Genomic DNA, 17,367 nt, shown 5'->3' with positions numbered 1-17,367 from the left:
ACGGACACACCCATAAGAAAAGCATTTCTAACTGCCAGGTCACTCCCATTCCCATTTGGCATTTGGAAAATTCTTGGATATGAAAGACATAATTACATACTACAGGAATTCTCTTCTAATCTTTCTCTTATTAGCAAAACGGTCCTCTCATATTGACTCATATTGCACTCAACTACATCTTTCATTTCCAGTGTGCAGAATTAATTGGAAATGATGTGATTTTAATAACTTTTTCACATGTGACAAAGCAGCATATCAATGTTTAACATGTTTATTGTTGCAAATGCATATAATTTTCCTTAAATTGAGTATGCAGTACAGTATACACTATGTGGTGAGCTAGTGTTCCATTCTGAACATACACTTGCGCTCAAGAAGTACTGGGATAAAAGTTTATAGTTCGCATATAAACACTGCTGTCTACGGTAGCGATCAAAATAGAGTAAGTCACCTTGCTGAAACTTGAGCTTCATACAAAGATTGTATCAATTACATCGTTACACCAGTAGGTGGAGACAATTGTGGCTTAAAAAATGTATGTGTCATTGAATCATTCATTCAAGAGATTCATTCAAAAATGCTAATTCATCCTGTGATGAAACAAGTGAAGTCTATATGAGTGAGTCATTGAATCATTCATTCAATCCGATTTAAAAAAAATGAATAGACTAGAGTTTTGTGTAGTTGTCTATTCAGAATCATGATCTCTATTTTATACAAAAATATGGTGATTCTCCACTTATCCAGAATCATGCAGCTCTACATTAAACTGATCAAAAGTGACAGTACAGACATTTTTAATATAATATAAGATTTCGATTTTAAATAAATGCGGTTTATCTGTCTGTTCATCGAAGAATCCTGAAAACATGCATTACGGTTTCTGCAAAAATATGAAGCAGCACAACTGTTTTCAACATTGATAATGATCAGAAATGTTTCATGAGCAGCAAATCATCATATTAGAATGATTTCTGAAGGATCATGTGACACTGAAGACTGGAGTAATGATGCTGAAAATTCAGCGTTGCAAGTCAGAAACTGTATTTTTGATCAAATAAATGCACATAAGAGACGCCTGTCAAAAAATGTAAATCTTTTGAATGGTAATGAAGCCTGTGACTCAGAATGTTTGTTTATTTACTGAAAGTCCAGGAAGTTGCTCCAGGAATCTGACTCACCGCCCTCAGTGGTGTTGCTCTGGACCCAAGCGCTGGGCGGGGACGACCCGATTTCATTGATGCAGGACACACTCATGTTGTACCAGGTCATGGCTTTGAGGTTGCTGATTTCATACTGGAACGGAGGCACTTGTGTGCTTTGAGCGGCAGTAGGACTCCCCGGCTCTCGGCCGAGCTCTCGCACCTATAACAGATGATTTATGACCCGTTACAAAAATGATGATCATCTTCTGAATCAAAGCTTTCAGTGGTGTTACTTTACCATATGAACAGAATTACGATGTCAACTTGGCGCAAGTTAAAATGGATGGACAATAACACAGGAAACAGAAATCACCCTGAACTGAACATTTTGTTCCCCAGAGGATTTATTTACAATACAATAACCTTGTACAAACAGTGTTCATTCATTTTGTCCCTCTTACCGTGATGTGGCACGTGTTGAGAGGAGAGAAGCCATCGTTTCCCGGAGTCCAGCTCAAGAGGAGTTTGTTGGACTCACGTTTTACTACTGTGACGTTTGACACTTTGTCAGGAAGCTCTGGATAAACATTAATAAAACGTGTGTTAGAGCCATAAACAACGTCAATAAGACTTTTCAGATTTTTTTTTTGATAAATGTTTATTTTGTGTTATTTGTATTGTAACACGTAGCTAATTTTACACGTTACGTATGCATTAGAATTGGAAAAAGAATAAGGAAGAAGCAAGGGTTTTATGCTAGACAGTCTTTCGACTGTGAAAAAAAAAACACTACAATTCATGCCTTTTTGAACTTGATTAATTGTAAACTAGTTTTTAATTTTGATTTCTCTTATGATGTAACAAAGAAAAATTAAACCTTTACATGACAAGTTATGGATTAATGCATCAAATCCTTTGTGTAACACCCTTGTGGGAAATGGCTAAGAACAGAAAATGACTTGAATCGCCATTACGTTATGAAATTACATGAGGATTGAAAAAAAATCATTCTTTTTGTTTAGTTTTGTTTAGTGTTAACTAAAACTAGTAAAATTCACTTTCGTAAATATAAATATAAAATATAAATATTAGACAAAGAACTTAAACTTGTGAAATTAAAATATAAAAATATAAATTAAAGCTAAATAGAAACATAAAAAACGAATAAAAATGACCAAAGCACATAAACTACCAAAACTTAAACTAAAATGAACACTGAAAATATAAAAATAATATATAGCATATAAATAATGCTAAATATAGCATTGTTCTCAGGTTCAGCACCTTTGATATTGACGTGAGCTTCTCTGGACACTGTGAGGCCCTTCTCGTTGTGAGCTTCACAGCTGTACTGTGTGGGAGCATCAACACCTGCAGAGAAGACACAAGAAAACTCAAACATGCAGATATTAAAACTATGGAAGATGGGAATGGTGCCAGTGGTGCTTGCTAACTATTATTATTACTCATGGTTTTAAGAATTATACAATATTGTTCAAAAGTTTGAGGTCAGTATGATTTTTTTTAAAGAAATTAATAAATTTTATTTAGCAAGGATGCATTAAATTGATCATAAAAGACAGTAAAGACATTTATTATGATACAAAAGATTTCGATTTCAAATAAATGCCGTTCTTTGAACTTTCTATTCATCAAAGAATCCCGAAAATAATGTCTCACAGTTTCCACAAAAAATGTTTTCAACACTGATGATCATAATAAATGTTTCTTGAGCATCAAATCAACATATTAGAATGATTTCTGAAGGATCATGTGACACATGATGATGCTGAAAATTCAGCTTTGCATCACAGGAATAAATTACATTTTGCAGTATGTTAAAATAGAAAGCAGTTATCTTAAATTGTAATAATATTTCAGAATTTTGTACTGTATTTTTGATCAAATAAATGCAGCCTTGGTGAGCAGAAGTGATATTTTACCACATAACACACATTCACACACCTAGCAACACAATTAAAAGCACAACTGATCTGCCATCCACGGCAGCCTACAATCTTGGCTGTGAGTTTTGCACAATTATGCATCACTTACATTTATTTTATTTTTTTTCAAAAACTGTAAAGAGATATTATTATTTGGTGCCCCTAATGATCCTTAAAATCAAAATAATAGTGATGCGAGTCTCCAGGTGACATGCAATGAAGGTTTGCATCAATCGTGGAGGTCGAGCGCCAGCGCGTCTCACAGCACGAGTCTTTCAGTGCCACTCCACGCCAACACTCCAGTCCCACTCTGACACAAGCACAACCATAATATCCCTTTTGTGCAAGTGCATTTCTGCCCATGCCCAGAGACTTGGTCACAAAGGACACATTGCCTCCCCCATTGGAGCTGACAGGAAGCTGCTTGTTTGGTTGTTGACATGTTTCTGAGTATCAAACGTGTCTATCTCTGACTGTCAGTGGGACAAGATCGTGCCTCCATTTTCAAGCGCCACAGTGACTGAACTATGCTATTGAAATGCCGTCTGGAAAAAGATGCACATTTAAATAATAGATGCCAGTATTTAATTCACTGTAGGATTGATTATGGGTTCAGTCTGGTCTTGGAAAAGCAAGGTTTCTTGAATACAAAAGCTCTAGTATTCCTAAATGATAACTAATTTACTGAAACCAACTCACAGGGATGTTTTGCACTAATTACTTTTGAGGTAGACCTCTATCAAGAAGACAAATGGTCAGACGTTTAACTTTTTTCTTGCTTTTACCCAGAAAAGAGGCACAATGTACAACATTCAAATATATTTTAAATAAACCATCCCTTTGAAACTAATTACTTGCAAAGAGTTCCTATATACAAACGAATATGGTTTTGGAAAGCAAATGGACTTTAAAAGAAACATTGTCAGGCAAAGCAAATGCCAGAAACGAAGAGGAACATTTAGTAAAGTTAAGATCATATTTTTAGCTTCAGTTCAGCAGAAAAATGACGGAACAGAAAGTATTCACTCTCCGAACACCTTTTCAGAAATCTGACTAAATTTAGGCCATTTGCAAAGAAAAAAAAAAGAAAAAGAAAAAGCTATGAAAAGAAACCGACTTTTGGTTACCAAAAAAGCATGCAAGTAGGCTGGACAGATTGCACGTTGTACGGTTGCCAGGAACTATGCATTTTCTGACGGCCTGTAATTATTGGGTTTGGAGAACAGCCATGCTAGCAGACTCTGCACACGGATCCAGCAGAATCTGGAATCTCTCTGGTCTACTACTACAACACTAACAAAAGAGTACCAGAAAGAAGTTTTTTGAGCATGTACCATGTAATTCTTATCTGTTCTATATGTACCTTGAAACAAATAGCATGGTATTATCCATTATCCATAATCTGTCAAACAACATCCAGGCAGCTAGGGCTTATAAATTAACTGAAATAAAACTGTAATCGGATCCTGGTTTATTGGATTATCAAATAGCAGAGGCTGAAGTTTAGTTAAGTCAATACTGTATATGCGGGGGGGGGGGGGGGGGGTTTCAATGTGCTCCAGCTCATGATCCAGCATTGCATGCATGCATTTGGAAACTCAACATGCGCCAACCGTCTTCCCGTACTTGTAAAGAGAAGCACTAATGAACAGTCACAAATGACGTTGCATTGGTTAAAATTGCGAATTTCTCTGGATTTAAAAATTGTTGGAAACATTTGAGATAATGTAAGTACACAAGTGAACTGTGCAAGTAGTTTTTGGATATTTTAATACAAAAATCTTACATATTGTGCCTTTAAATGTGAAACATGAACTGTATTTTCTTGTAAAACGTACTCTAATCATCTTCGCTTTATTAAATACTTCTAAAATTCATTCATCCACCCAAAATAAAAGCGACACCCTTGCGACCATCCAACAATATTTTATTTATTTCAGTTTCAGACCAGTTTGGAATATGAAATCTGTTGTCTAGTTGATTTGTTACTGGGAGGAAGTGATGCATCTTTTATATATTAAATTTGAGTCCGTATTGAGCATACAATTGCATCCAAACACAAGTGTAGCTGTGTATATCAAGTCCTGATATGATTGAGCACATTTGCAGTGGCTGAAGTTTCATAATGGTTTACCGAACTCAGCATTAACGTGGACATTTTGTAACTTTAGCAGTAATTTTTGGCTAGTCTTCACGGGGGAAACTGTCATATCCAGCTCTAACTAGTTCCCTCTTAATGGAAACACACATCACAGCATCCAGAGAGAGAAAGAAAGTGTTTGTGTGAGCATTACGTAATGCATCCATTGTGCGGAGAAGGACAGTGAGCCCAAGTTCAACATGGAAAATCAGAGGCTTTCTGTGTTCACATTGTTTGAATCAATTCCAGTAAGAACGACACTTTAAAGGAGAACTGGGTCGTGTTGTGGTTTTACCGCAACTTTTGAGTCTTTTTGTATCATACATGAGAGATGAAACATGCACTTATTAAACATAGAAATCTGATCTTGATCTTCAAACAAGATCTACAAACTGAATTGATGTTTTTAAACAAGCTGTCAGATAAAAAGCCATTTTAAACTTTGATATATGATCTAGATATAGAGCAGTCCTTCTAAAGGTCCAATCTTCCTTCGAGATTTTCCAATGGTGTTTTTTAAATTTTTATGTAAAATAAGGTCTGTGGCAAATATAACTTGACAATACTTGAACGTTTTGTTCTCCGACGTAAACTGCACGCAATCACACCCCGAACGTCTTGCTACTTATTAGAAACATACGTTTTTAAAATAAAAAACAGCTTTTCGATATGGGTGTTAACGTTTAAGTATCGTAAAGTTATGTTTACCACAGGCGTTATTTTACACATAAATCAAAAAAACCCCAAAGGAAAATCTCAAGGGAACCAGCAGCGAATTAGACTTCCAGGTTCTGACGTCACGCTATTGCACAAATATACATTACATCTATTTAAAATAAATTTACCAACTATAAAACTGTGTTATACATTATTGTTGTTATTTTTTTGTCTCATGACAATCATTTAACAGATTTCCTTGAATGCGAATAACAAGAAGCACAGTTCATTGTGTCAATCACAACATAAGTGAAGACACACTGATTTAATTTATCATAATTATGCAAAATATTTCACATGTGCATCGCCACAGAGTTCTTGCTAAAGCCAATTGTGAGCCCTGATTCATTCTAGAAGTGAAAAATGGTCAAGAAAAACGCAAAAGTTAACAAAATTTACTAACAAGAAAAGGAAATTACCATAATAATCATTAACACCATGGTACATCTGATATCATCCTTGGTATCACCACAGTACTTTTTTGTAAGGGAAGTATAGGTTTCTATTTAGTTAAATATGTATACAAATATTAAATATGTATAAATATTTATATCTGTCTATTCTTCTAAGTAATATAAATAGGCTCTGATGCTTTGAAGAATTCAAAAGTGCTTCACTTTTAGTTTCTTTACAAGATTACAGATAATATAGATCTGATCTGAAGAACCTGTAATGTAACATCTAAAACTTTTTTAATATTCAAAAAATCATAAACAACTAAAACAGTGTGGTTGAACACATAATGTGCACCACAGAACGATTAAAGTCTTTATTATAAAGAGAGCAAGGGTCGGCTCCAGCCATCTAAAGTTTGATCTGTGTGTTCTTTCCAAGGCTCTCTGCAGTGGAGCTGAATGAGGCTTTTGTGTGTGTGATATCAGCACTCTCTCCCTATAGCACCGGCTGAATAAACTTTAACCATAAAACTCCTGCTTTCACAATAACTCAGGTTTACGCTTGTTGCCAAGAAACCGATTACCATACCTAGGAGATTAACCACAAAAACACATTTAAGCATTTTCTGACACCGTGAGTGTTTTTCCCTGCAAAACTCACTGTTACAATCCCAAACTTTGGAGGCCAATTAACACCGCCCAGACAAACGGCAACACACACCAGCAAACATGTTGGTAACAGTCAATAACAGACACCAAAAAACGATGTTCAGTTGGATGAAAACAAACCCGACCAACGGCTTAATATTTTAAGACGACATTTATGTGATGAAAGTCGAGTCAATGTCGACTAGTCGCTGATGGCGTAATTAATGAACAAATAAGCCTGAACCTCGAGCCGAGACTGAACGCTGGTCGCTTACAGTAAGCTGTTTAAAATGTGCATTTTGAGCATCCCGATGGTATAATCGACCATATCTTGTGGAACGCTCTCAGAGCTTGCATTTATTTGTCATTTTAACTGTTTGGAAAGGGACCGTAAAAGTGGACTTCAAAGATTTCTTATCCTGCTGTGCCCTCCATAGACCTTATGCGCCAGAGAAACGCCATCTTTAGAATATTGCCTTTGAACTTCCGTTTTTGCGGTCGCTCTGTATATTTCTATGGCATCGCTGTCCAGGAGTAATTAGCTTTTGAAGTGGATTTACTTAATGTAAAGTAAACGAAAGTTATCATGAGGACTGTAATGTTTAAAGCAGATGTCTTAACATATGTCAGTAGACCGAGAAGTTATTAAAACGAGTCGTTCATTCATAAATACGCAAGATCGCTATGAAAATACAGACCGGAAGACAAAAGACAACGAGCGCAGCGCTGAAAAGGGGCGGGGCTAAAGAAGGTCTATAGGCCGTGATCAGCGACTAGTCGATGTCAAGGTGTCATGGCAGAGTATTAAAGTCGACTAGTGTGTGCAACCCCTCGGAGTAACACACTGATCTGACAAAAAACAACAAACCAGGGGCGTTTCCTCCGAGGAGGCAAGAGAGGCAGTGCCTCCTCAAAAAAATAGGGAAATAATCTATATTAGAAAAATAAAACAACGCAAATATGACAAAATGTAACATTAAAAAGTGCATAAATCACTTGTTTTACTATAGTAACAGTGTCCAACAGTGTCCACCCCCTAAAGCATGCGGAGGGTTTAGTGGGGGGTAATTGAGAATGAATGGGGGAAAGTCACACGAGAGTCACATCGCGCTATGATTGGATGTGATTGGTTATGATTGGTTATGGTTATGATAAATCCCGCCTCTTGTTTTCGTGCACGTTCTCGAATCGGCCTGAATGAAGACAATGATGGTGTTCATGGAAATACTAATTAAAAAGTAAGTAAACAACTTCACCGCTTTATGTCGCATCAAAATAAAAACTGAAATGGCCTGAAAACATGATGACTGTGAGTTTTTTTAGCGAGCAATCAGCTTGGTGAAATTAAAGGTATTTCTGTGTGACCACGAGTGTTTACTGAACTTGATGACCAATGATCCCAAAATTCTATAAAAAAAAAACAGCTGAACATCAGTTCACAAATAAAATATATTGTTTAAATTGTTACTGCCTTTAGTTTATTATTTTGGAATAAATGTAAAAATGCTTAAACTAACTTTATGAGATTTAGACTTAGTTTTAATAAATAAAACCTTGTATATAGTATATAAAACCGTAATAAGGTTCCGTTACGCACTTCATTTATAGAACCTTTTAGAAGTTCCATAAAGGGATCAATTTATGGATTTAGTTTTAATTAATTAACTTTGTTTAATTTTCATTTATTTATTTTTATGAATTAAACAGCTCATAAATGTACTTTATCACTAAAAAAATAAATCAACATGACCTGTTAAACATGAAAGTATTATGCAATCAAGTAAGGAACTCAGATCCTTGAGGGCCACTGTGAACCTTTGTTTATAAGAGTGAAGTGTATTCTGGGATACAGAATAGGCAGACTAGCCAAGTCAAAAGAGGAAATGGGAATTTCAAAGTGATAATAATTATGAAAATTAACAAAAATATATATTTTTAAAAGTTAATAAGTTAAAATCGCAATGAAAATGACGTTAAAAATGATTTAGAGACACATGCACGGATGAATCATTCACTATAAGATCAACAGTACACATTTATAAAATAGTTTCCATTTCATCAATCAAGTGACTCAATCAAAGCTGAAACAGATTCAATTATTCCACTTGATATGATCAAAAAAGAAAATGACCCTCAGTTTAAAGTTCTCATTGTAATCAGTGTAATCTGACTGCTCAATTACCAGTGTTAAACTGTGCCATCAGTAGATTTTTATCAGTAAAAACACACAGAAGTGATTTAGCATGTTTCTCCCTCTCAAAGTTCACGTCTAAACACGACTGATTAATCAGAGTTGGTTTGCTTTCGCTTAACGTTTCCAAATCGTTTTCCAAAATGTGCCGGATGACCTCAGCCCGGCTGCTTCGAGGGGATACACGACCCTGCTCGGAATGTGAAACTGATTACTTTAGAGGAAAATTGGAAATTACAATCACCATAGAAGGCTAGGCAATAAAAATGGATTTGAGAGGTTTTATGACATCAACTGTTTGAAAAGTAAATGGATAAGAAAGCTGTAGAGTTCAGGTTCTCTGTGCTGTGCATTTCTACTCAAATAAGTGCAGTGATGTTATTGTTAACTAAAACAAAATCTATTAAAAATGTTTTCATTCATTGAAATAAAACTGAAAATATAAATATACATATTAGATGAAAAACTTAAGATGAAAAATGTTGCTTTAGCAACTAACTGAAATACGTTTATGTACAAAGTATAAGTTTCATTTAAAGGGGGGGTATAATGCCCTTTTCACAAGATGTAAAATAAGTCTGTGATGTCCCCAGAGTGTGTATGTGAAGTTTTAGCTCATAATACCCCACAGATATTTGTATATAGCATGTTAAAATTGTCACTTTTTGAGGGTGAGCAAAAACGCACGTTTTTGTGTCTGTTCCTTTAAATGCAAATGAGCTGCTGCTCCCGGCACAGGGGGCGGAGCTTCAAGAGCTTGTGTCCTTTTACCTCACACACACATGCACTGAAGATTTCTAAACTTTTAGCCTTTTATGTTCAAACAAAGTCAGACAATGATGGAGAGACTCTAGAAGTTGGTTAGTTGATGAATTTATGTAGCTTCTCTGTAGTTATCTTCTAGTCATTGATTAGCATATTCTGTCTTGATAATCTATAAATCGTGTTCAGGGGGCGGGGTTTATGTAAATTTTAGGGTTGGTGATGTCACTAACCCGGGAGGAATGTTGTGTAGTCTCTACCAGCCGTTTGTTGTAGTCCTTAAAAAGCAATTTCTTTTAAAGCAAATATCTCCCTTTGCTTTGAACTTTGAGCGTCGTAACTTTGCAGATGTTGTTTATGCTCAAACAGCAACATTACTCACTAACTAAAGTTAGAAAAGTCAAATCATAATCAACCACCCCTTTAATATTCAACAATATTATTGATCTCCTGCATTGACACCATTATATGAGAACTGAACTGAGCTGGACGATGACATCACGCTTTTCTCCAGAGCGGCTATATATATATAAATGAACTAAATTAATAACTTTTTTACAACAAAAATAAACATCACTGAACTGGACTGTGATGGCGCTACCAGTATAAAGCGCTATATAAATAAATGTGACTATACTAAAATAAATTAAAGCTAAATAGATATATATATAAATAAATAAAAACTAATAAAAATGACAAAATTACATAAAAATGATTAAACCAACTAAAATTAAAACTGAAAAAATAAAAATGAATACTATAATAGTATATAAATAAAAAATAAAATATCCTAAATGTTGTTGTTTTTTTGTGCACAAAGTAGTTTATTACCACCTAAAAATGCTTAAAATCTTACAGATTTTTTTTTTTTATAGAAAAGATGGCCCTTAGAATGACTTTTTATTTTTTGGCCCGGTCAACACGCTTTAATCTTCCCTTAGCACTGGAAATCTAAGTTTGGTTTCTATTGTTTCCTGTTGTTCAAGGTTTGGGCCACTACTGTTTTCCTGTAATACGGATGTCCTGATTGACCAGAGGAACAGTTTGTCATGTTTTTGTCAGTGTACTGAAGACTCATTTAATGTCAACAAGCACTTAGGAATGTACAACCTTGTGGTAGACCTTATACCACAAATATAAAAATGTGGACAGCAAATCTGGTACCGTAACCCAAACAAAATCTTCCATTCTTTCTGAATTCAAAGATTTTTTGTCTGTAAGGTTTCACTTTAAAGGCCTTGAGATTCTCTGCTACTGTATATTGACAACACCTGACACTCGGATCACAAAGCCAGTCACATGTCACATGGGTATATTTGTGGCAATAGCCAACAATACATTGTATGGGTCAGAATTATTGATTTTTTTTTTATGCCAAAAATCATTAGAATATTAAGTAAAGATATTTTGAACATTTCCTACCATAAATTTATTTTTGTGAGTGAATGCAGCACAATCGCCAACATAAATGGACAACTTTAAAGGCGATTTTCTCAATGTTTCGATTTTTTTGCACCCTCAGATTCCAGATATTGGCTTTTTCTAACAAACCATACATCAATGGAAAGCTTATTTATTCAGTTTTCGTATGATGTATAAATCTCAATTTCAAAAAATTGACCCATGTGACTGGTTTTGTGGTCCATGGTCACATATGGAGAATTCAGAAACCTTTGTTATTAGCGACACCAGTGGCCGTTAAGTGAACTGCAGTCAGCAACTTATTGTTTGTGAACACGTAACGTACAAGAGACTGAACGTGATTTAAGTCCCCACTGTTCACACTTTGGCAATAAAAAACCTATTAATACGTTCAATTCTTACATATAGCTAAAGCATTTTAAATGACAGCTAAATTAAAGAAACAGGGCAGCTTAAAAACAGCGCTGAGGACCATACAAGAAGCCAACGTTCTCACCTTTAACAGTGATGGTGCTGGACGACTCGTTGCGTTCTACAAATCTCGTGCCATTTTGAAGCCACTTGATGATTACAGGGTTCGGGGGACCGACCGCCTCACAGGTCATCCTGAAGGAAGTGTTTCTCGTGATGTTCACGTCACTCGGCTGTATGGTGAAGGTCGGCAGGCCTGGATATGAGTAACATGTGGAAAACATCAAATGTCTAAAATGCATAAGCAAATGTTTGTGTGCTGGGTTGAAGGTTTACTTACCTTCCACTTCTAAAATGATGGGATTTGACTCAATGATCTTGTTACTGACACTAAGCCTGCAGTGATATTCTCCAGCATCTGCTCTCTGGACACTTTTAATGCTGAAAGAGGACGTATACAAATACATTTTTAACAAATTTTGATTTGACAGGCACAAAAACGTGTTGCATGAAAATTTACTCTTAGTAGTTCACTTTTTCAAAGAGAAAGGTGGCTGATGAAAGATATAGTGCAGATATTTTATGCATAGGCTTATGCAATAGCAATTGCGACATTCATAATATTGCTGAAATTAAACAAACAATTAGACTTACATTTATTAATTTAGCAGACGAGTATAACCAATGCAACTTTCAAATTCTTAAAAACATATAAAATAATGTATAATAGGAGCTGGTAATATTACAGCAGAAGAGTAGAAGAAGATGAAAATTGAGATTTATTTAATTTTGATTTATTAGTTTTATTTGCATTCGATTTTATTTGACATTTTTTAATTAAAATATTTTTGACTAACAAAATTAATACATTTTTCATGGAAAAGGTGTCTTGAACGGATTTCATTAACATTCACAAAACTCCACTTACAAAAATACAAAATTATCCAATTACAAGGACATTCGTAGACTCTGAGACTAACTCATCTGTGAATCTGACTGGGCAAACTTGTCATCTACCAATATAAAAATATTTAAACAAGATGCAAGTTTTGTGCAGTTGTGTTTCATATAAAGCTCCTGCTGCAGTTTTTCAATCACTGAAAACAGGGGAAACGTGAAAAACACTTATGGATGTGTTGCACCAATAAGGATTAAATTAAGCAAAGTTTAACGCTAATCAAGGATTTGTTGATCTGGGTTTTATTTTAAATCGAGTTGTGTTGCACACTTAAACAGAAAGAAAGACCGTTAGAATTAAAGGGCGAACCGAGGCCAGGCTAAAGAATCCTTATGTGACCCTGGATCCTGGTCATAAGTCACACGGGTATATCTGTGGCAATAGCCAACAATACATTGAATGGGTCAAAATTATCGATTTTTCTTTTATGCCAAAAATCATGAGGATATTAAGTGAAGATCATGTTCCATGAAGATATTTTGTAAATTTCCTACCGTAAATATATAAAACATTTATTTTTGTGAGTGAATGCAGCACAATCGCCAACATAAATGCACAACTTTAAAGGCGATTTTCTCAATGTTTCGATTTTTCTGCGCCCTCAGATTCCAGATTTTTTAATAGTTGTATCTCGGCCAAATATTGTCCTATCCTAACAAACCACACATCAATGGAAAGCTTATTTATTCAGCTTTCAGGTGATGTATAAATCTCAATTTCAGAAAATTGACCCTTGTTTTGTGGTCCAGGGTCACATTTGTGCGACCCACCCTTAAAGTGACTTAATGTACTAAAACAGTGATATTAAAAGATCAAATTTAATTTACACATTTTTTGATAATGCAGACTATATAGAGGCGAGCAAATGAGCCAAGAATATAAACACAACATGTTTTCTTTATGTTTTTCGATGGAAAAAACACTTAACAAGAAATCTCATTTTGCATTAATATTCTGTGTTCATTTGCCTGCCTGTACAAAGTAGGCGTAATCAATAAAGTGTATAATGAATTTTTTTTTTTTTTTTTTTTTCTGTCTTACTACAAACCTAGTAAAAAAAAAAAAAAAACAATGCAATGGAGGAAAGGCTTGTTTTGCCCTTCAGATGGGTGTTCCTATAATGGTGTGACGCCACGTGAAAACTATGAATTGGTCACAACTGAATGCTTGTTTTTGAGCTGTAAGAACGTCATCTCACCTTATAGTGGACTGCAAGATGTATGTCCGTTGTATGTAGATCTGCGTCTGCATGCCATCAGGGATTTCCTTCCCATTCCTAAACCACAGAATATTCAGGTCCTGGGCCTGGCTCACGTCGTTGATGTCTATGGAGCAGTTGAACGTGACCTCGGTCCCCTCCGACCGCTGGATTTTGCCCGCGGTGGGTTTGAAGCGCAGCTTCTGGATCTCCTCCTGCGAGAGATGTACACTGGAGGCTCGTCCCGGGACAATCAGCGGCTCCGTTGCCTGCGTTGGACGGAAAGAACGGCCCTGTCTCACCCAATGCGGTGAACCTCCATGATGGACGACAGTAAGGGGATGTTTCCAACCGACAGCTGTTTGAGGACATCAGAGTTTTCGTCAATATAAGCATATCATGCTTATTACATTTACATGTAAAACTACAAATAAGGGCCTGGTGTGCTGTGTATGCAATTAATCTAGTATCTAATATAATCTAGTCTCTAAAAGTGGCCACTACTGGATGGCAACAACACTTGAACTGAATTGAGCTGAATGATGACACCACAGATTTCTGTATTCTGATTCGACTTTGTTTCATAATTGACCAATTCTGCAGCATCGACGCTGTTATCTGAACTGACTCTTTCACAGAAACCAGAAAATCCTCTTGATTCCAGAAAATTGCCATATAATTGCTAGAGTACGTTCTGTGTGAACTCAAACACGTCCCAGGATCGATCCCGGAATGGGGACCTGGTAACATTGCTGGGATTAGTCCCGGAACACACCCTGTGTGAACAAAATGTAGGACCAATAGAATGTCAAATTGACAGAAAGCATCATTATTTACATGTTTATCACTGTATAGCTACTTTGAACCAATCTGTTTTGATTAAAGCGCTGTGTAAATAAAGGCGACTTTGACCATGGTACAACCATCATTTTTGAATTATAATGCAAACACGTATATGTAATCATTCCACGCTATATGGTGTACATGGTTCAGCTGCACTGCTGTTCAGTAAGGGAAACCCTTGTTATTAAGGCAAGTGACTCAGCTTTGGCATTGCTTCAGAAATGCAGTGGAAAACCAGTATCCTGTTCTCTAAGAGCAAAAGGAAATTCTTTCTCTAAAGGAATCTGTTATCAAAGGAAGCATATGCAGCTCTTATTGAGAGAGCCTTTTATATATATACACTACAAAAGGATTTATTAAACTAGATAAAAAAGATCTTGTACAACGCATTCAACTCGTATTGCACAATTCACATGCGCAATTAAATGATCAGTTGTTGTTGTGTAGATCAATGATTTAGTGATAGAAATCTATTGCTTGTCAATAAACTCTAGAGTGGAATGAACATGTTTTACTGCAGTGGTAATTCAATTTTAACACTATAAACACTTCCACTTGTTTATTAAAAGATATTATAAACAGGTCCAGGTTTTATAGAAAATTCCAAGTCTTATAAAGTGGTTTTCACAATCCCAGTGAGAACTGATGAGATTTCAGATTCATAATCTCATTTTTAGTGAATATAGATTTTCCACATATATATAAAAATCAAACATTTTGCTTCAGTGCATCAATGTTAGTCTGGGATATAATGTTCTCAAACTAATTTTGTATATGAATCATAATATTTTTGTCAGTTTATCAAACCTATTCATATAATACACTTTTGATTTTGTCATTTAGATTTTATTCTTGATATTAACGTGTTATAAACATCAACAACTGTACTGTATAACAAATAATACCAGTTCTTCAGTAAAATCTTATCTTTTTGATCACATGAACATACCAGTAATATTTAGTTTCTAAACCTTTATGAAACTAGAGCAGATTATTGTAGCACTGTAATCCTCTAAACGTTACCGTGAATTGTGGTCTGAAATAACACAGAATTTTGCAAAAGCACATAATTAACAACTAAAACAAACAACTAAAGTTTTTTTTTTTTATGTAGAAAAGCAGTTTTTAGTGTTAGCAACATGATTCCACTTAAAGCTCCTGCGCATGCATCGATTCCATATGACACAAACAAAGCAAAATGCCATTTTAAACGGAACAAATCAGACAAATCTCAACACATGCACAAGTTTTATTAAGACTTTCTGAACAATAAACTTTTTAAGGTTGTTGATTCAGTTGCTTTGAAAGCATGCACAACGAGAAAACAGTAACTTAAAGGAAAACACACATCTTACCAGTTGTCACTGACTGTGAAAATAACCCGACGAGCAGTGGAGTTAAAAAGCGCAACATCGCTAAGAAACTTTTGCCTGAAATAAACACCATAACGGTTCCTTTCTCGTTCCTCTCGTGTAAATGTGTCAGACGGATATCCACTCTAAGCAGAGTATGTGCAGATCAAACAACATCTTCTTTTCTGTTTTCTCGGGGTCATTTAACACACCAAGGAATGTGTGTGTGTGTGTGTGTGTGTGTTTAGCCGTGCCCGTGACGAATGCAGCAGACTCCACGCGCGCTCCCGCTGGAGGAGCGCGGTCCCTCGCGTGACGTCACACCAGCAGGTTGGGATGCGCGCTCCTGACAAATTCACTACCCGTGTGTGTTTTGTTTTATGACATAATGATGACCTGCATATTTTTGAGTACAAGTGCGTTATTTCCTTATTATAATATTTCCTTATATTTCGAAATTTTGATAAAATCTTGACATATCACTTTATTCTATAAAAACTTATTTAGTTCCAATTTATTTTTAGTATTAAACATATTATTTTATGTTTTGTTATCTTTTTTTATTTTTATGTTTTGTTATCTTAACTCCCCTAAATGTCAGGTGATGCAACTGTCCGAACAAATGAACAAACTAATAAAACTATTTAAAATGGTCTTTTAATAAAAAATTAAAAACTAAATAGTTTTTAATCATTTTAGGTTTGAAACCTTTCTTATAAACAAATTTTATAAATATCAGGAGTTTTAAAGCTGTTGAGATCATTGAAAAACTTTAGTTACACTTTCCATGTCAGGTGGTACAACAACAGTATATTTGCATACAACTATTTGGTTGTACGGTCTGACATAAAAACAGTCAAAAAATTAATTTAAACACTTTGAAATGTTATTTAACAACTGAAACTTGTTTAAATACATTGTTCATGGCTCAAAAATATGCATTGCATTTGAAAAGTGTTTTTTTAAACACCTTTTTTGAAGCTTTATTTGTCAATGACCCTTCTATTATGTTTTGTTATATAATTGTATTATTTAACATTTTTATTTAATTTAATCTCTCATCTTGCATTTGTTTTATTTCTCATATTCTTTATTTAGCCACACACTACTTATTTTTATTGTTTATTAATATTTTATAGGCTATATATTTTTATGCTTATTTTTAATGGCTAATTGTTGAAAATTACATTTCATTGTCCACATGTGCTGCACTTGATTTGTTTTGTACAGCGTTGTTGA

At 35.1% G+C, this 17,367-nt stretch overlaps 1 protein-coding gene across 1 annotated transcript in view; it reads right to left on the bottom strand.

Moving 5' to 3' along the window:
- The window catches only part of mertka (c-mer proto-oncogene tyrosine kinase a), a 36,873-nt gene extending 20,484 nt beyond the window's left edge, over positions 1-16,389 (bottom strand). Inside the window, exons 1-7 of the mRNA XM_081350288.1 lie at positions 16,132-16,389; positions 13,934-14,291; positions 12,118-12,218; positions 11,863-12,033; positions 2,430-2,516; positions 1,607-1,722; positions 1,182-1,365 (exon numbers count right to left, since the gene is read on the bottom strand). Of these exons, the coding sequence (XP_081206414.1) occupies positions 1,182-1,365; positions 1,607-1,722; positions 2,430-2,516; positions 11,863-12,033; positions 12,118-12,218; positions 13,934-14,291; positions 16,132-16,222 (1,108 nt within the window). The 5' untranslated portion in view covers positions 16,223-16,389. The remainder of the gene's footprint in view (positions 1-1,181; positions 1,366-1,606; positions 1,723-2,429; positions 2,517-11,862; positions 12,034-12,117; positions 12,219-13,933; positions 14,292-16,131) is intronic.
- Positions 16,390-17,367: the final 978 nt, after the last annotated feature.

This window comes from Scardinius erythrophthalmus (assembly GCF_964197995.2).
Source record: "Scardinius erythrophthalmus genome assembly, chromosome: 21".
NCBI lineage: Eukaryota > Metazoa > Chordata > Actinopteri > Cypriniformes > Leuciscidae > Scardinius > Scardinius erythrophthalmus.
Note: the sequence above shows the minus strand (reverse complement) of the source record. Positions and strands in the feature narration are given on the sequence as shown.